Source organism: Ascoidea rubescens (genome assembly GCF_001661345.1).
Source record: "Ascoidea rubescens DSM 1968 unplaced genomic scaffold ASCRUscaffold_7, whole genome shotgun sequence".
NCBI lineage: Eukaryota > Fungi > Ascomycota > Saccharomycetes > Ascoideales > Ascoideaceae > Ascoidea > Ascoidea rubescens.
The window spans coordinates 750335-769994 of record NW_017962919.1 but is presented as its reverse complement, the minus strand read 5'-3'; the positions used below and the strand labels follow the sequence as shown (position 1 = coordinate 769994).

At 31.3% G+C, this 19660-nt stretch overlaps 6 protein-coding genes across 6 annotated transcripts in view; 1 reads left to right on the top strand and 5 right to left on the bottom strand.

Annotated features, from left to right (window-relative positions):
* Positions 1 to 188: 188 nt before the first annotated feature.
* Positions 189 to 1400, bottom strand: ASCRUDRAFT_19509 (CDC50/LEM3 family protein; the record flags this gene model as incomplete). Its single annotated transcript, XM_020189589.1, has 1 exon — positions 189 to 1400. A coding segment is annotated over one exon (1212 nt), but the record flags the coding sequence as incomplete, so codon positions are not given.
* Positions 1401 to 1951: 551 nt separating this feature from the next.
* Positions 1952 to 2548, bottom strand: ZPS1 (Zps1p; the record flags this gene model as incomplete). Its single annotated transcript, XM_020189863.1, has 1 exon — positions 1952 to 2548. A coding segment is annotated over one exon (597 nt), but the record flags the coding sequence as incomplete, so codon positions are not given.
* A 953-nt stretch (positions 2549 to 3501) lies between these two features.
* Positions 3502 to 11639, bottom strand: UTP20 (Utp20p; the record flags this gene model as incomplete). The annotated part of the gene is made up of 2 exons (XM_020195083.1): positions 3502 to 11405; positions 11616 to 11639. 2 exons carry the CDS (start codon positions 11637 to 11639, stop codon positions 3636 to 3638), a joined length of 7794 nt encoding a protein of 2597 aa, XP_020047134.1. The 3' UTR covers positions 3502 to 3635.
* A 1242-nt stretch (positions 11640 to 12881) lies between these two features.
* Positions 12882 to 13401, bottom strand: ASCRUDRAFT_76191 (uncharacterized protein). Its single transcript, XM_020193373.1, has one exon. The coding sequence runs from the start codon at positions 13246 to 13248 to the stop codon at positions 13054 to 13056; it is 195 nt and encodes a 64-aa protein (XP_020047133.1). The 5' UTR covers positions 13249 to 13401; the 3' UTR covers positions 12882 to 13053.
* Positions 13402 to 15854: 2453 nt separating this feature from the next.
* On the bottom strand, positions 15855 to 16499 carry UBC1 (E2 ubiquitin-conjugating protein UBC1; the record flags this gene model as incomplete). The annotated part of the gene is made up of 1 exon (XM_020190616.1): positions 15855 to 16499. The coding sequence occupies one exon, from the start codon at positions 16497 to 16499 to the stop codon at positions 15855 to 15857; it is 645 nt and encodes a 214-aa protein (XP_020047132.1).
* Positions 16500 to 18586: 2087 nt separating this feature from the next.
* The window catches only part of ASCRUDRAFT_58562 (histidine kinase), a gene marked incomplete at its 5' end in the record, with an annotated part of 7231 nt that continues 6157 nt past the window's right edge, over positions 18587 to 19660 (top strand). Inside the window, one exon of the mRNA XM_020191213.1 lies at positions 18587 to 19658. Coding sequence (XP_020047131.1) covers positions 18587 to 19658 — 1072 coding nt within the window. The remainder of the gene's footprint in view (positions 19659 to 19660) is intronic.

The window sequence follows — 19660 nt, the reverse complement described above, 5'->3', positions numbered from 1 at the left end:
ATACATATATTGAAGATGAAAAAAATTTAAATGAAAGCTATATGGATAACTACAATTATCAAAAAAGTTTATTAGAGAATATCCCTGGGATTTCTAAAAAATCCATTATTGTTACGCTTGCTGCTGTTACTTGTGATTGAATTTCGATTTCTGATTGAATTTGAGCCCAAGTCGTTTGTTGTTAACGTTAGGAGATTATGATCACCAATTTTCCTAGGTTTAATGATTTGTTTTAGTAGGAATATGAGAGCAAATAGTAGAGACAAAGCAGCTAAAACTATGTATGCAATTCCCAAAGATAAATTTCTGCCTCCAATTACACTGTTTGAGGTTATTATTATATATTTTTTTCCGCCGTAAATTTCTACTGGGTAATTCATCTCTATATCAATTTGATAATTACCATCAGGCAATGAGTCAGTGGTGTTTTTACCAACTAATTTCATAAAATTAGGCAAAGCAGCAGTTCTCATCCAATTTTGGAATATTTCATCAGTGCTAAAATCAGGCAAATTATCCTCTGTGTAGCCATTTGGATATTTCTTGGACCAATTAGGAGGAGGCACAATATTTTCAATATCATAGGTGGTTTTCTTATATAGAGAACGATCTGAAGACCAAGAAATACCAGCTTGGGAAAAGTTAAAGGTTATATTGGGAGAGTTTGAGTTTGTATTTGAAGGATTTAGTAAGATGGGGTTTGAGAAGGAATCATTAAAGAAGGAATTTGCAATCAAGCCACAGGGGTAGATGATTTTATCAGTTTCCTCATCAGTACTTAAAGGATCACAACGAGAGTCCAAGTCATCTTTAGAAACAGCTTTGCCCTTGAGTTGGCCCAAATCGTAGCTTTCCACGTACTTTCTATGATTTTGATAAAAGTTGGTCAATTTGTAAAACAAGTAGATAGGAGGATTGATTGAATTTGATAGATAAAATTGAATTCTGCAAATCTGTCTATCATAGTCCTCATCATTGTTTTGATCAGCAGTCTGGTTAAATGCTACCCAAGTTGGTTTATTTGTTGAATCTGTTTTTGAATTTGAGTTATCGTTGAAATTGGAAGAGTAGTATTTTGAGTCAATCACCGAAGGACTATCTAAATTGGTCGAGGCTAGTTTGTTGCAATTTGAATAATTTAGTTGAAAAGTTTGGACATTGTTAGCTGTTATCATCATCACTATGCCAAGTGGAGCAAAAATCAAAGTGATTAGAAACAATAGAGGTAGAACAGTTTTAGGAGTTAAAATAGGCTGCCATGCTCGTAATCTCTGTTGCCTAAAAGCAGTATTAGGGGGCTTTTTTGATTTTTGGTTTTTATCAACTATTGCATTGTTTATTGAATCGTTGTCATTGTCATTATCGCTATCACCATTTTTTCTCCTTCGTAAGAAATTCATCTTTGAAGACGTTAACAGGTGATTGTGGGATGTGTTAGTAGGTGTCTATGGTGCTGTGATCAGTGGAGATGGTTTTGATCGGAGATTACGCAGAATCAGATGTGCAAACACTCAGAGGTTATACCAGGCAGTAGTTCTTGCTCCAACACTCATGAAGCACTCAGAGATTGCGATGTGGTTGTGATTTGTCTTGATGCTCAGCTCTTTTTGGGCTATGTGGAAGCTTCAACAAAAGTCGTTTCATAGGAGCCCTGATTCCGGATAGCACTGTAGGGCTCTGACAATGCGATAGGAGAGGGTTTGTGAATATATTTAAGAGGGGTGTAGTGATTGAACCAGAGCTGCCCAATCAGGACGTGTTTTAAGAAAAAACCTGTATTGAAGATATCTCTAAATAAGCTACGAGAACAAAGGGTATTGCTATACCAAACAAAAAAGCAAAGAATGACAAATCATAAAGAAAACAAAAATAAAGAGAAAAGAGAAAGATAAAAAGAAATAGGAGTCGTCTAGCGTAAAAAGCTGGATTTAAACCAAAAACTAGCTTAGAAACAACCACCTTCTTGAATATCGTGGCCATAAGAATCAGCCAAGTAGTGCAATAAGTTGTCAACGTTTCTGGAAGCGTAAGTACCATTGTTTTGAGCAAATTCTTCCAAATCATCATAATCTTCTTCAATGACAATACCTCTAGACATACTTGGAACATGGAAGTATCTGTGGACTAAATCAACGGATGCGTAATTAGCTGGACCATCTTCAGAAATAGTATTTGAACCACAGATGTCGAGTAAAGTTTTTCTAGATCTGTAAAAGTTTTCACAAATAACAGTTTCATTTTCGTACTTTGGATCAGTTCTGTGGTGACCACCCCAGGTTGGGTTCTTTGCGCAACTTCCATCAGCATCATCACATCTGAATAAAATTCCATCCTTATTACCTTGCAAAACATAATCGAAAATACCCAAGACAACAAACATATCACCATCTTCACCAAACCATCTCTTGAATACTTCGTAATTGTTACCTTCATTAAGAATATGATTTCTGCCTTTGGCAACAACTTCCAATGATTCCTTGAACATGTACTCTAATTTTCTTCTTTCTGTAGCATTGCAGGAACTGTGGATGGTTGGAAATGTTGGTGTAGATAATGATCTAGTGAAATCAAGATCAGTGAAAATGGTGGATTGGGTGTTGATGATGGTGTCAACTCTGTCTTCAATTGATGGATCAGATTGGTACTTCCATTCAGGAACTGTCAATGGAGCAGCAATAGCTGAACCAGCAAGCAATAAACTTGAGATTGATAAAATGTTGAGCAATTGCATTGTAATAATATTTATAACTAAAGTGGTTCAAAATCTATGTTTCCAAAAAATAACTAGAAGCAAAAAGTATTTAACCTATTAGCTAAATAATAATCTAATGAACATGAAAAAATCAAAGAATTATTTTTTTATTTATACTCAATCAATTAACCTCGATACCTTTTTTTTTTTCATCTTCTCCAAAGGAATCAGAACCAACAAAAAAATTAAAATAATTTTCTTTTCCAACTAACAAGAAAACCAAGTAATTTAATTAACTCAAATCCACCTTGAAAAGCTTCTTTCAGCTTAGACATTGAAACATCTTCAGCGTCGTTAAATGTTCATAAGGATTCAGTTTTTTTCAATAATTTTGTGATTGTTGAACGAATTGGAATCAACAATTAATTAGTTCTGCAAATATCTTAAACAAACATATTCAATTACTTAATTACATATACTTCGCCAATAAGACTGACTTTTCACCAATCAAAATAATTTCAATCCATAAAAACAATAATGGTTATTACAGAATCTCACAAAGCCTAATCAATAAAAATTAATAACTCAGTTCAAAATTCACCTTTTATTATTTCCGCTCAAATCTAACAGCAGCTTTCATAGAAAACATGAAATCCAAAACAAAATAGCCATTTAATGAATAACTAGAAAGCATTCACTTAGCATATTCCTCCAATGCTATAATCAATTGATGGAAAGTGTCTGTTTTCGCTTTCGGTTGAAAAACATTTTTCATTCGTTCCAAACCCGCGGCAATTCAGTTGATGCAGAATCATGTCGGTTGAAATTCAGAGCCAACGGAAATACCAATCGAAAGAGTATATCTCTATAGAATTAAATAGAATTAAAAAAACAAAAATGACTAAAATAAAACAAAAACGATTAAAAATATTACAAAAAATCCTTATTTGGAAACCTTCATCTTTTTCACACGATAAAGACCACTAGAATCTTTATCTAATTTTCTTTTTTGACGATGTCTTTCGTGCTTTTTCAACTTTCTCTTTGCAACTATTTCTGGGTTGGAAACAGCCAAAATTTGCATTTTCATTTTTCTTTCTTTTCTTCTTTTTTCCACAATCTGCTTAATACCAGAGTATATTTTTGTGAAATTAGACGTTCCAATCCTTTTCTCTAATATTGTAAGACATTCACTTGTGGCAGCTTTTAGATCCTCTACTCCTTCAAATTCATATTCAATTTCAGATAAATTATACAACGGTAATAATATTAGCTCATTGTTTTCAATTATTTGTTCAACTGATAAACGTTCAATCAAAAACTTAAAAATCCCAACCGATTTTATCTTTGATGTTACTAGTTTTTTGAAATTGTAATCTTTTTTCAAGATATAACTTATTCTATATATTAACCACTCAACACTGAGATTGTGGGTTTTTCTATCCGCTTTTTTGTTTTTATTATTACCATTATTGCCAATCTCTCCATTCTGATTCGTCTCTTCATCATCATCTTCTTCCTCAGCTCTTTTAATATATAATGTTTGATTCTCAACCCAATATTTAGCTATAAGAGTGATATTTTTTGCCAATTCTTCACCTAAATTTTCATCAATTGATGGTGCACCCAATGATCTAATTAATCTATATCCAATGTTTTGAATTTTATAATTATCACTAAATTTATCGATTCTTTGAAGAAATTTATTAATTATTTGAGATGAGGCCAACCTCACCCATGAATGTGGATACAACAATAGGGAAACAACACTGTCCCAAATATTATTAACATTATTATTAATGACTTTGCTATCTTTTTCGTTCTCCAAAATTGTATTGATTATATTCAAGGAAACAAAAATCAATTCCCAATTTTCATTTTTACTATTAAATCCATCCAATTCAGTATCAACTGAATTAATTTGATCAGTTTCAAAAACTTGACAAATTTTCTTCATTACAACTTCGTCAAGCTTAGCATTAAAATGCAATCCAACTGTTTCTAAATATAGTTTATAAACTTGTAATCCGCATCTTAACAATAGCTTATTATCCGATTGAGTCACCCAAGAAATCATATAATCTTCAATTGTTATTAATTTATTTTTGCCCAATGTTTGAAAAATTTCTTTAATCAATTCACTAGCCATTGCACGACATTTAGAAGATTCGTCAGTGCAAACAACATTACTCAATCCAATAAAAAAACTTGATGACAATCTCATAATTAAATTATTGTCTGCTTTAAGAAAAATTGAATGCATTATTTCCATAACAGATTCTCTTCCAGTTGGAATTTTATAACTTAAATTATTTACTAAAAATTTAAACTGTGATTCTAATCTTCCTCTACTCTGATCATATTCCATTAAAAATTGAAAGTAGATGCTTCTTGAAACATCTCGGGTTTCTTTTGATGGATTGGTTACCATAATCTGCTTGACTTTATCCAACGTATCATATACCTCTGGAACCATCAAATGTTTGGAAACAACTGCCTTCAAAAAATTATACGCTAAACTTTGTCTCTCAGGTTCTTCCAAATCTGGTTGCAATCGTACTAGTATGTAACTAATGGCAGTTTCCTTTAATTGAATCTCTTCTCTATTACGAATTACTGCACTCAAGTACCTTAAACATGCCTGGCAAAGATTTGAGCTTGTTAACGGGGAGTCTTTAATCAATACTAAACATTTTCTAGCAATAAATTTGAAATTTTTAATTTCTTTATCACTGAAATTGACTTTGACAATAACGTTTAAAACTTTTAGCGATGAAACAATAAGTTTTTCATCTTGTGAGTCAACAGCATTTCTCAACAAAGGAACAAATTCAGCTAAATTTCCAGCTGTTACCAATGAACTATTTCTTTTTAATATAGATAATAGAAATTCAAATGAAAATCTCTTCAATGTAATTGAATAATATCTACTTTCTTGTAAATGTAATTTTTGAGATTTTGCATCAAGATTCACAATAAAATGATCTTCAGACTCAAGTAACTGCTGAGCTTTCCTTTTTTCAGTAAAAGGATTATTAGAGGATTCATAGTATAGTTCATAGCATAATAAAAGAGCATCTTTAGTTGAGGATTGTTCATTGTGTATCAAACCAGCAGAATATCTTTTTAACAAATCATCTAGTTTATTTTGGTCCTTGGCGGAAAGTGTTTCACCTAATAATCGTTTAATAGGCTCAACAACATATTTAAAAGCATTTAAAGATATGTTATTAGTCAACATTTCAGCTGTATCTCCACTTTTTCTGGCCTTTACTTCCTTCATTTGAGTCTTGTAATTTTCCTCATCCTTTTCTGATCCTGCATCGCCAAATATATCATCCATTACAATCGATGAAATAATATATGCTGATTCATCCAAATCTCCATGTTTAAGATTGCTCTTTAAGGAAATTAATAAAGAGTGGAGGGTATAACTCAAAACATGAATTTGAGAACCACGAGCTAATGCAGTTTTCATTTCTTTTAACAAAAAGTTCAAATATCCAGCACCCATAATATGAGCCATTCTGCTCAAACTCTTTCTAACAACATCACGTAAGTCATTATATTTACTTCGAAGCATATGACAAACTTTGGTTAAAAATCCAGGAAACTCATTAGTTATTAACTCGTCATTTAAACATAAAATATAAGATGTCATAGCTTCTGCAATTGGCACTCTTAAAAGCACAAACTCCTCCTCACGATCAATTAGTATTTTGTTCATAACAGGAAGCATGTCATGCATCACAAAGTTATCAATATCGTCGTTTTTTACTGGTAAATTCTTGATAATCAGAGAAGCCCCATTAATTCTTGATCTTTTCGAGTCTAGAAGGGATTTTGAAATACCAATGATAACTCTGATAGCATTGCGGAACAAATCATCTCTTTTTTTAAAATAGGAAATGTATCTTTTAGCCAAAGCCTTATATTGATTCCATGCAAGGCAGCTAGATAATACTTTAATAGTTTCAATTGTGTCATCGGTTATGTTGTTGAAGTTTGGATCAATTGAGAAAGCATAATGTTCAATCATGGGAAGAATATAATGGGCTATATTGGGTGCAGATATATTTGAAGAGACTTCCCTCAATCTTTTGAGTGCCCTTTGACGACGATGTAGTTGTATATGAGTCATGTTCATAAAAAAGTTTCTCTCTTCATTTTCCTCACTTAACAAAATTTTTAAATCGGCAAAATCATCCAAATATTTAGCATGAGCTATGATATGCTGGAAAAATAGAATATATTCGGTTTGAATTAATATATTAGATGACCTCAAACCAACTCGCAAATCAGGTAATATCACCTTTTTCAACAACTGAATATAAGGTTCAGCTTTATCTGAAGAATTCTTATTGGTAAAACAATCCACAAACCTGCACAATGTTAAACAAGAATCCTTTCTAAAGGATAACTCTTCGCCGTCATTGATAAAAAACAATGCATTATATACAAGTGGCAACCACTGTTCAGCACTAAAACTCTGGTATAGTTTTTCATTAATGAGTTCAGAAGCACTGTGACGTTTCAAATGATCCTTTTCGTTTAATCTGGTTCCAAAGCTGTTAAGATCAGCCACTAAATCAGAAACTTCCTTGAATAAGAGAAATTTTTTGCCTATCATTGACATCACTGAGACCAATTTTTCTCTAATAGCATTTTCACGGCTTACTTTGAAATAACGAGAAACTGATTTATACAAAAAAGCAATATCATCAAATGAACAGTCAAACTCAGCTATTAAATTTGTTAATGACTCAAAAATTTTAATTTTATCATCAACCTTGATTGATCTGTAAGACTTGTCAATATTTTCAACTAATAAGTGGATAATTTGTTTTATTAAATTATCATTAGTCAAATACCCACCATTAATTATTAAATACAAGATATTAATAACCTTTGAGTTTACATCAGGATTTGTCAATTTGGCAAATGTCTCTGATGCATTAAGAACAGCATCAATAACTAAAGCAGTTAATTCAATATAATGATCATCCTCCAAATTAACGTTCGATATGATTGAAGTACAGAATTCAACACACTTCAAAACCACAGTCTCTTTGGCATTCTCATTTAGCATCAAATCTAGAATAGCTTTTGTGGGAGAAAAATCGTCAATATAAAGAAATGAATAATAGTCACTATTGCTAGCCCAATTTATAAGGACATTTAACAAAGAAGAAGGTTGTTGGAGATTCTCAGTGTCAAATTTTTCAAGACGAGGCTGAACAATATATTGGTAAATTATATCTTTATAGTTTTGTAAACTTTTTAAATCAATAGAAAATAGTGAAAGCAAACATTTCATGCCCATTTGTCTTGTCAAACGAGCAGATTTTTCCAAATTATTCGAAGTTAAACATGTTTTGTTGTCAATGGCTGCTTGACAGTATGACAAACAAAAAATCAAAGGTTTCAAAATTGTTGTCAAAGATTCTTGGGAAGAGTAACCAAGGGTTTTAATGGTCTCAAACAGAACATTTGTAAAACCATTCATTTTTCTTAGCAATCTTTCTGATGTATTTTCTAAATAGAAGTTAATCACTGCATCTTGAACATTGAACATGGGTTCATAGGGAAGTTTATCATATCCTAATTTGAGAAAGTCCTTAATGTGTTTTTCTTCTAAATTTGGTAGTATACTAATAACAGCAAATTTTCTTCCTTGTTTGGAATCACTATTTTTTGAATTTTGAGAACAACCAAACAAAATCCTCAAAATCAATGGCATCACATAAACAAGATCTTCCTCTTCAATTACACTATTATCTCCCTTCACAATGAACTTTATAATTTCATCTTTAAACAAAGTAGGATCAAGTAAATTTCTTAGATTTTCAGCACTTTTGTTAATATGCTGGTTTTTCCAATTAATGATACATTCTAAAGCCAACTTTCTTATTTTATTGTTTTGACTACATAAAAGAGAAAGCAAATGACTGTAAACCAATTGATTTTTTGAAATATTTTTAATATGAGAAAATTTGGAAAATAGTTTTAATAATAAATTAATATCACTTAATGGCCAATCAGTTAATCCTTTTTCTTTGAATTCATTTTCAAAATCATCACTTTTTTGCAATAAAAATGGAACAAGGAAAGAAGAATGTTTTTGAGCTAAATCCGGAACCTTCATTAAGGCTCTTATTATATAACTCCTGATAATCTCAGGAAATTTAGAATCCCCTGATTGCTTTTTAGAGTATGTCACTATAGAGTGATCGATGTAGGAATAATCAATAAAAAATTTAATGCAAGCTTCAAAATGACTTTTTAATTTAAAATCAGAAGAGTGCATATTGTAATTTAATTTTTGTTTGTTTACATTATTATTATCTTCTTTTTGTTCTTCTGATTGACTATTATTATTATCAAAATTATAATTTAAAAAAAATTCAACTAAATTCCATAGTTCAGTTTCATTTTTTTTTGCAAAAATGGAGAAATTGTCACCAATTGCAGTTGCAACAGGTTGAAACTTAACTGTTAATAAACCAAATATATAATTTATTATTATAGATGAAACTAATTGTGAATTTTCATCGAAATTGACATCAAATTTTGAATAATCAGAAGCTAAAGACCTTATCCTTATGGTTAAATCTCTAATCGTGTCAATATTTAATGGCATTTCTTCAATGATCGAACATTGAGATAGCAACGAAAAGGGTTTTATTTTCAAAAGCTCAAAAATTTTTATAATTAAAGATAATCCAAAGTATCTTAGTTTATGGTTAGCAAATAACAATAATTTACTAGCTGAACTAATAATTTTTTTATAATTTTCTTTTAAAATTTCGAAAGATTGAGCATTTTTTTCATTGATATTTTTTGATAGAAACAGTAAAGTAGCATTTATAAAAACTAAACTTTCTTTCAATCTATCAAAATCTTTAATTACAAGATTTAGGATAATAGAATTTTGAGAGTCATTTAAAACTTGAGAAGACAAAAAGCTTAGTATATTTCCATAAATGTCCTTATTAAAGCTTTCAATTGAAGAGGAATTTGAAGTTATAGAATTCAAAAGATCAATGATGATGTTAAAATAAGTTTTGGAAAAATCAATTTGATTCACAAATTTCAAAATTAATAATCTCCAATATATTTCATCTTTAAAATTGGAACCATCATTTTCAAACTTCAAATTAGAGATAAGATCTTTAGAAAAATCACTGGTTATGATAATTGAAATCTTTGAATTTGATATAGATTTCGAGTCAGTTGAGATTAAACTCTTATCATTTAAATCATTTAAAAACAAAGCTATTTGTTTTTGCCTTTGAGTTTTTTTAACAACGTCATCGATGAGCCAATTTTTCAAAATAAAATCTTGTATAAATTTTTTGCCAAAGGAAATGGTTCTTTCTGGTGCTATTTCGATTGATATTTCGACAAAAGGCAAAAAACTGTCGCCATGATTTAAATTGATCATTGAGTTAAATATTTGATTATGATATTGAATTAAAAACTTTATGTCAGAGTTTTTGATTATGATAGCATATAATAAAGATAAATGGTTTATAAAATCATTGTTGTCATTTTCAATGTTATTATTAATCTCATTGTTAATCTCATTATTTTTTTGAATTAGTATATCGATAATTTGTTTTATTGAAGACCAATTTTCAGATTTTATTTTAATACCACCTTCGGAAAATACTAAAGAAATTAGTATTTTAATTATTGAAAGCAGATTAACGGTGACGTTGTGTTTCAAAATATTTGATAATTCTTTTAATATTATTTCGTAAATTATAGAGGAATTGTTTTTTTGGCCATGGTTAATAATTTGAAGGAAAATATCGGAAATAATCGTTACCTCATTTGAATTTTGTGGGTTTTTAAGTAACGAGTGATCTAATAAGATTGGAATTAATTTTAAGGAATTTGAATGGTAGGAGCCTTTTATATTTTTAACTGATTCAGTAAACATTATAATCAATGCATTGCTATTGTACAAAAGAGAGTCAGTTTGAGTAAATGATAAATTTATTAGTTGGATCAAGTTATCTGTAGAGGATTTTCTGATTAAAAATGATAGAGATTCGGATAAAAATTTGATGACATAGTTTTTCTTTGATGCTTTTAATAAGGGCAATAACAATTCAAAAGTCATTAGAAAATAATCGTCTTGGTTATTTGTGGATTGGTTACTTGTGGTGATTTTCGAAAGGTACTTGAAAATGAAAGCAAAAGAAGTGAATAACCATTCAATACATTCAGAGTTTTCTTGGTTGTTATTATTGGGATCTTTTGAACTAGGATTCAAGTTAATTTCGACTAGTTGGGCCAATAACTGGATGGTTTCTTTATAAAACTGCAAAAATTCATGGTTCAAGTCATGGATAAATTGAATCAAGAGATCTAGTAGAGCCTCTAAAGAATTGGGATCATTTTTCAATAGATAATGCTTTAAAGCTTTAAATATTATGGATTTGTGGTGCAAAATCTGAGGTAAACTTTGAGAAAAGGAGTCTGTTTTCAATAGAAACTCGTTGAAGTTGTTTGATAGATTGATTTCTTTCCAGTGTTCCAAAGTTGAAATATAGTAGGAAAAGTCCTTTGAAGAGTTTTCCTTTGTGTTGATATAGTTTCTGTTGTGGTTGTTATTTGCTAGCTTCAAAGATGAGCTGATGTTGATGGAGTCAATTTGCTCAGCAAACGACTTGAATGTAAATCTCTTAGCAGATTTTGTTGTCTTCTTCGAACTTTTCTTGATTTTCCCCATTGTGTGCTCTCATCTACCTTCTTTTCTTCCTTGAGATCGCTGAATATAAGTTGAAATTTTTCACATCAAGCTGAAAAAAATAAAATTTTTCTGAAAAAAAAGTTCTGAAAAAAAAAGTTCTGACCCAGCAGAGTGGTCTCTTCTGGAAAAGATTGCAATCCGTAGCTCTGGATATATGTACACATGTGTTCCTGCTTTAATACGCATAGAGCATGACTAAGGCTGCAGCAGACCAGTTCTGCGGTTCTTGTGCCGTTGCCAACTTTGCCAGGACTTGGCAAAAACCTAAAAAGCTTAATGCGGAAGGCATTGAAAATTATATTTTCTTTAACTTTTCAAGCTTTCTCTATGGCTTTTTCTCATTTGGGTTGCAGTGTGTTCACAAGAGGAGCTCTTCTCTTCTACTACAAAATACGGTTTTTTACCAGTAACAAAGTGCTCTATGCAAAATGTTTTGCACAACAGTTTGCACAACAGTTTGCACAACTTAATTTGCACAACTTAATTTGCCATAGTCTAACCAACAAGTTTTCCAGCATCTAGCTGTTGAAATTATGGAATTCTCCCCAAATCTGTTTCCATTTTGATGTTAGTGTTTGCAAATTTCACAATTCATGCGTTCATAATTTCATTAAACCGCTATGAGAACACACCAAGATAAAATACATGATGGCACATTATCATATCCTCCAAATCCAAATTACTTTCTTTTTGACGTTAAATACAAAGAAAACCGTTTTTTGTGATTTTTCTAACATACTTTTTGATTGAAAATTTTATACAGATTTTTTTTGATTGAAAATTTTATTTAGATTTTTCTGTAAGAAAAGTTGGTTTTCTTATTAAAAAGATTTCTGGAAATTTACCATTACCTTTATCTTTTTATCTGATCGGTGGCTGTTCACTACATTGCAGATCACAAGACCCATATAAAAACGATCTATTATATATATTAGATACTTGAAATGTATTAGTGTATATGAGTATGAGTATGTGTATGAGCCTTTACCCTTTAACAGGCAAATATGAAAGGGTGAAGTAAAAAAACCAATATAAATAGCATGCCATAGCAACATAAATAATATAGATAGAAGAAACAACTAGTTGTTCTAACTTTAAAAAAAAATTAAATTAAAAGGTTTCAATGCCGATATCAAGACAAACCAAGCAATTTTTAGGTTCAGAAATCCATTAAGCAATTGTTGTCTGTTTTTGATCTGTTGATATTTTGTAGATTAGGGGAGCAATTTGTGAATATCAGTCTCTGGTTTGAATCCTAAATTATTTTTCTCTGATAAAAAACTTGCTTTCAATTGGTAAAAAAAATATCAATCAGTATAAAAACCAATTTAAATTTAAGAACAGAAGAATATTTTCATATATTTTCATATGTTTTCATATGTTTTCATGTTTTTGTTTTTTGTTATCTTTATTAACTAATCCCTTGGAAAAAGTAAAATAAAATTATTAATAATATAATACAACAGCAAATTTTTTGATTCCATCTTTTATTTTTTGATTTTTCTTTAATTAAAACTCCCCAAGAAAAAAAAATCATCATGAAAAATCATCAAAAAAAAAAGAGAACCTCTTTAAGGCCACTTGAAGCAAGTGGAATGTGTCAGTTTTTAAATATTTTATGAACTCGATTACGAAACCAAGTTGTGCCCTTTTGATGATTCTTTTCTGCTAGCTCATTGTATTTGTCGTATTCTTCGTCGATGTTTATTGTTTCCACATCACTATAGGTTTCAACATAGACAATCTGGAAACTTTCGTTTGTATTTATATTAGCTGAGGGTTGGTTGGAAGCCATTGTGATCAGTGCTTTAGTCTGGATATTCAGTAGGTGGGTGTGAGTTGCAAAGTGTATGTGCTAGTCCAGATCAAAAACCAAAGAGATCCATCACTTATATATGAAAAAGGAATACAAGTCCAAATAAGATGCACCCACCTTCTTTATATAATCCAACACAGCAAGAGGTTTTGAAAATAAGTTGTGCCCACTGTGGGCCAATGAAATCCAGAGCCCAATTAATCTTTCAGATCATACAAGTGTGCTGTGAAATGTGCTGTAAACTGTGAGTAATTTGACAGAAGAATATATGAAATAACCGAAAATGAAAGGCATCAATTGACTCATTTGAGGAATATATATGGAAAACAGATACTGGCAATCAAACCTTATTCGCTGGTTGCCCAACTCGTTTTCTTTTTGACTCTCAATTTCTACAGCCAGAGGTTCTGTATTTCGTAAATCAACCACAGCTTTCTTCTCTGCCTTGAACACTTAAGGTTCTCGACTAAAATTGGAGCAGCTCTGTTTTATTGTTGCGATTCCAGCATCTGGTGCAATTTTTCGTTCAAGCATCCAGAAAATGGCTATCGACGGCTCTTCGTTGCTCTTGTTCTGCTAATGCTGCAAACCTAATCACCTCCAGCCTTGCAACGAGGAATGAGACACTTGAAACTTGCAATGATCTCTGGCCCATAAGTCATTAAGTTTTTTAAGATTGAAGGAAGCCATATCCAAATCATTCTCTCAATCGTCCCATCCTCTCTCACAGCTTTCAACAAAGCAAAGACCAAACACAAATGTTTTACTCTCTAACGGAGTTTTGGTTGTCTCTTGCTTCTGCTTTACTAAAATTATGTTTTTACGATTTATTTGCACTGGTTTATTGTTCACTGTTGATCGGTTTTTGATCAATAACCTGTTTTACGACTCCCTGTGTTTTTAGCTGGAAAATCTGCGATTAAAATGTCTTCGGGAATTGTCATTTTACTACTCTTATTTCGTTGCCAAAACAATCATAGTATTTAAATCACTTTTGGTTTACTCCAACAATCACCCATATGTTTTTTTTCTTTGTTTTTAACCACAATTATTGTAATAAACCCGGTTATAAGCTAAGCTACGTTAAGCTGAGCTAAGCTAAGCTAAGCTAAACATCATTTGTTAGTTATTGTTCTCAGCTGTGGTCTTTGCCTTTTGAGCAAATGTCAGCAATGTGCTCTTCGCATTGATGGTCTACTTTTCTTGTCGATAAAATATCTGTACAAAATCAAAAGAAATGAAATGGAATGAAAAAATAATTGGAAAATAAAACTCTTGGTATTGTTTTTTTGCTTTCAACTATCCACCCGATGATAATTGTTTGAAGAAAGGGAAAAGTATTACCACAAACAAAATCAATTGGGTCTATTCGATTCTGCTAAAAAAATAATAACAAAGCTCTACTGTTTTGTTAGAAAAAGATTACTAATCCAACCAGAAAGCCTATCAAACATTTCAAAGAAAGGTAGTTTTAGCAAATTTTTAGCTTTCAACAAGTTAGCCGAAAAAAACCACAGAGATAATGGAAAATGATATTTTATTTTTTTTTTTAGTGGTGAGAAACATGTTTTGATGTTTTATGTTTGATCACAATCCAGAAAACAACCCGGTGAATAGAACAGGAATAATTATGAGAAAAATTTATAGTGGTGACTCATAGCAAAACTTTTTCAAACAAACGTTCGTGATACTTTTATTTTTTATTTTGTTCGAGACAAGGTGAGATAATATTAATTCCAAAAAATGTTAATTTCAAGAAGCATTAATTTCAAGAAGCATTAATCCTGAGAAATATTGAATTTGAATCTTCTATTTGAACCTTTTTGTTAATTTTTGTTAATTTTTATTAATCTTTGTTAATTATTGTTTGAGTTTTCAAATTTAATATTAATGACTGATAATGACTATTTTTTTTGCTCGGTTAAACATAATAAAGTAATAGAGTAATAAAATGATAAAATAATAGGATAAATAGGCAAATCATACACACAAACACCAATTTAATTCTAATTATAGAGATTCTAGACTGCTGAATAATGAATTCAGGCAATATTTTGCTCTTTTCTCATGATAAAAACCTTTTAAATTAAAATATGGTGTGATCAGAAAAGTGGAAATTAAAAATAAAACATTAAAAATTGAGACTTGAAAACTTACACTACCATAAAGATGATATTATAGAGAAATTGGTATTTTATTAACTTTGATATCAATGTCATTTATATTATTCATACTATTCCTATTCCTATTCCTATTCCTATTCCTATTCATATTAATTGTATTAATTATATTAATTATATTAATTATATTAATTATATTAATTATATTAATCAATTTCTGAGATCAATTCAAAAAAAACAAAAAAAAACTCAAAAAAAGTGTAATAAAAAGATAAAGATACAACTAGTGTTATTCATGCTACTATAATAAAAAATACATTAAGGAATAGTTAATTATTTTTTTTTTTAAATCAAATTTAATTAAAATTTAAATAAGAGTTGAATAAAATTTAATTAAGAATTCATTGAAATTTGATTGAAGTTTTTAAATTTTTTAAATTTTTTTTAAATCTTTTAAATCAAACATCAACCCAAAGCATTGAAAACCGAATTGATCTTTGTATCTTCAGATGTATTGATCTTTTTATAGTCCAAATCAAGCAATACCTGAATTACTCTGTCTTTGGGATAACCCATTGAAGTAAAAATCTCAACAGTTGCTGGTTCAATTCCTGAGTATTCTAGTTCATCATTGGAAGAGTTTGGCGATGTGTCTTTAGGAGTTGCATATTTTTTGGTCCATTCTCTAGCTGTCTTATCAAACTCGGCTTTTTTTTTGACATAAACCTCAGCAACTATAGCATCTTGTGGATCTGATGGTTCTGGACTTTCCAACAATTGCTGCAAGGAAATCAAAACAGACTCCAAAGTGTATATTGGCGACCAGGTCCTGCTCAATATGTCAAGACAAATGGCACCAGTCTGCGAGGAAATATTGGGATGATATACCTTTGTGTCAAATTTGCATTTGGGTGGAGTAAAGGGGTAATCAGAAGGAACATCGATATCAACAACAAAAGTACCATTCTCATAAGGAGTATCAGGAGGACCAACAAACGAACCTTTCAATTTTGTCAAGTCGTTGGGATTAACCAAAGAAAACGAGACCTTGGTGTATGGGTCTTTTTCAATAGCCTGCAACTCTTTGTATATTCTTTTGGAAAAAATCATTGTTGGAAATAAATGCCAGGAGTTGAGAAAACACCTAAAGAGTGTTTATCTTTCGTGTGTAGTGTTTCATGGCAATCTTTTTGGGGTGGGCATTACCCTTCTCTACCGGATATCAGATCAGTTGAAGCTCGGTTTGACTTTTCAACCGTTTCATATGACTTCCGAGGAAAGATAAGTGCTGCATAATTACACTGTTTACCACGTGTAAAAATAACGCGACTAGTGCAGCAACAAGCATATAAGTGCAACATCCATCCTCTACCAAAACTTCGGATTTGCCAGTGATAGATGAGAGATGTTTCTTCATCACAATTCCATAAAAACCACTGCAACTGATGCCAAAGACCTCTGTTCATAAAACCGACAAAAACTAAAATTGCAACAACCAAAATATACTGAGTAAGACCCATTTTTGCATTCCATTTTCAATAGGCACTTCCAGAAGAGTTCAAGCCTTTGGGTCAACAAGATGTTTTGCAGTGAGATACAATCAAAATTGTAAACGTATCTGTTTAAATGGAGCTCTCTTCACAGAAGGACAGCCCAATAACTTGAAAAAGAAACTCAAACTTAGAAACTTAATGGCAGTTCAGAACTGTTCTTGAATAACGTTCATATATTGCTAATAGCAGAATTAAGCAAAACATTTTAGTTTTCTGTATACTTTTTTGTTCAGTAATCTCTCATCTTGTTGTTTCCTCCCCTATATCCTTCGGACCAGCAAATTGTAAGTATCTACACAAAACATTATTGTTCTCACTGCTCATTTCATAGAGTATTTTGAACTAAGGAAGGAAACCTTTCTCAAACTCAACCATCTGCATAGAACCGTATTAATGGGACAAATCGACCTGTCTTATCCACAGTTCCTTTTCGAGCATCTCCAAACTGGAAGCATTGGCTCAAAATCCAATTCTGTCTGCTTTTCTAATTGTGGGGGGATTCATGATAAGAGTTGGGAGATAGCACAGCTTATCGAGGTTTGTTTCAACCTGTTCTAAGCTGTTTTTGAGCTGATCTGATTTTACTACTGCATTTTTCAACCTCATGGTATAATTATATTGGCAATACTTCGCTGCCCTACTTTTAACTCAGGACAAACTACAACCTAAAGAAATGTGTGCGGAATTATTTTTATAGAAATTTCTTTTGTCTTTAATTTTCTTCAATTTTCTTCAATTTTCTTCAATTTTCTTCAATTTTCTTCAATTTTCTTTTCTTTCTCTCTTTTCGTCGCAAAACATTGCTGTTGTGGACACCTCAGGGAAATTAAGAAAATCAATTATACACCAAATCCCTTTAAAGAAATCCAACAAGCTGCCTTTTTCTTTGCGAGATACAACGCTTTGTGCTTAAAATACACACGTTCTACAAACCCACCAAAATGCTAAAACAAAAAAACTAAAACAAAAAATCGTTAACTGCGATACGAAGTTTATATTTCAAAAATCCCGTTCCAATGCAAAAATTCGAAAACGTGACATTATTTTTTTAATCCAACTCAAAACTCAATAAAAGCTGGTGAAGTAATTATTTGACCGATCTTTAAGACTGGATATAGATTTTAGTCTCTTTATTCGTTTAACCACACTGTTGTTTTAATTATCTTTGATTCTTTTTATTATTTTGATTGCTTCACTTATTTCAATCTATTAGACATTTATCGCCAAATTGTTCTTTTTTCAAATTTATGAATATTATTTCTAATGTTTTCCTCAAGCACTCAAAAACACGAAAACAAAAGGAATCTAGATATTCTATCCATACTAGAAAACCCTGAAAAGTTCAATTCTGAGAATACCAGTGATTCTTTTATAAGGATAGAAGTATTGGATTACTTAAATACTCTATTAAGAGAACATAATCAGCTAAAATCCCAAATTGCCGTCTTGAAAAATACTAATAATGACTTAAATGACCAACTAATGGTCGCTAAAAATGTATCAAACATAAATCATCTAGAAATTAAAAGACAAAAGGATTTAAACGATCAATTATTGAGAAAGAATCATTTGGATATCTACAAAAACTACTTTAAAGACAAAACTCTTCCGGGAGAAGAATACAATATTGATAATAACATGAAAATGAGTCTAATTAAATTAAAGCATGAAAACTACGTCCTAAGGTTATCAAATCAAGCATTTAGACATAATTTGGATGAAATAACTTCAATCATTTTGGCTGTGGCAATGGGCGACCTTTCGAAAAGAGCAGAGATCTTTGCAATTGAATCTGACGCCGACATTTTAAAAGTTAAAATTATAACAAACGCCATGATGGACCAACTATCTGGCTTTGTTTCCCAATTAATTGAAATCTCCCAACAGGTTGGCAAAGGTGAGCTAGGTGGTCAGGCTAAAAACGACGGTACTGTTGGCGCTTGGAGAGTTGTCACTAATCATGTAAATAATATGGCGTTTGATATAACAAAACAAGTAAGAGAAATTGCAGACGTAACCACAGCAGTTGCTCTGGGTGATTTATCTAGAAAGATAAACATACAAACAAATGGCGAAATATCAGATTTACAATTTACTATAAATACAATGGTTGATCAGTTAAGACGGTTTGCCTTTGAAGTCACAAGGGTGGCAAGAGAAACCGGTGTTGAAGGTAAATTAGGTGGTCAAGCAGTGGTAGAAAATGTCGAGGGTATTTGGAAAGAACTAACTGAAAATGTTAATGCCATGGCTACAAATCTTACTGAACAAGTGAGAAATATTGCTAATGTCACAACTGCTGTTGCTGAAGGCGACCTTTCAAAAAAAGTAACTGCAGATTGTAAAGGAGAGCTTTTAGATTTAAAACTCACAATAAACAAAATGGTAGATAACTTACAATCTTTTGCTACTCAAGTAACTACATTGGCAGTCGAAGTTGGCACTAAAGGTATTTTAGGAGGTCAGGCAGATGTTCAAGATGTTGAGGGGGCTTGGAAAGAACTTACCGATAACGTGAATGCTATGGCTGCCAATTTGACTAACCAAGTCAGAAGCATTGCCACTGTCACAACAGCAGTTGCAAATGGAGATCTTAGTCAGAAAATACATGTGGAGGCTTCGGGTGAAATATTAGAATTGAAAGAAACAATCAACACAATGGTTGATTCACTACAAGTGTTTGGATCAGAGGTGACAAGAGTGGCAAAAGAAGTGGGT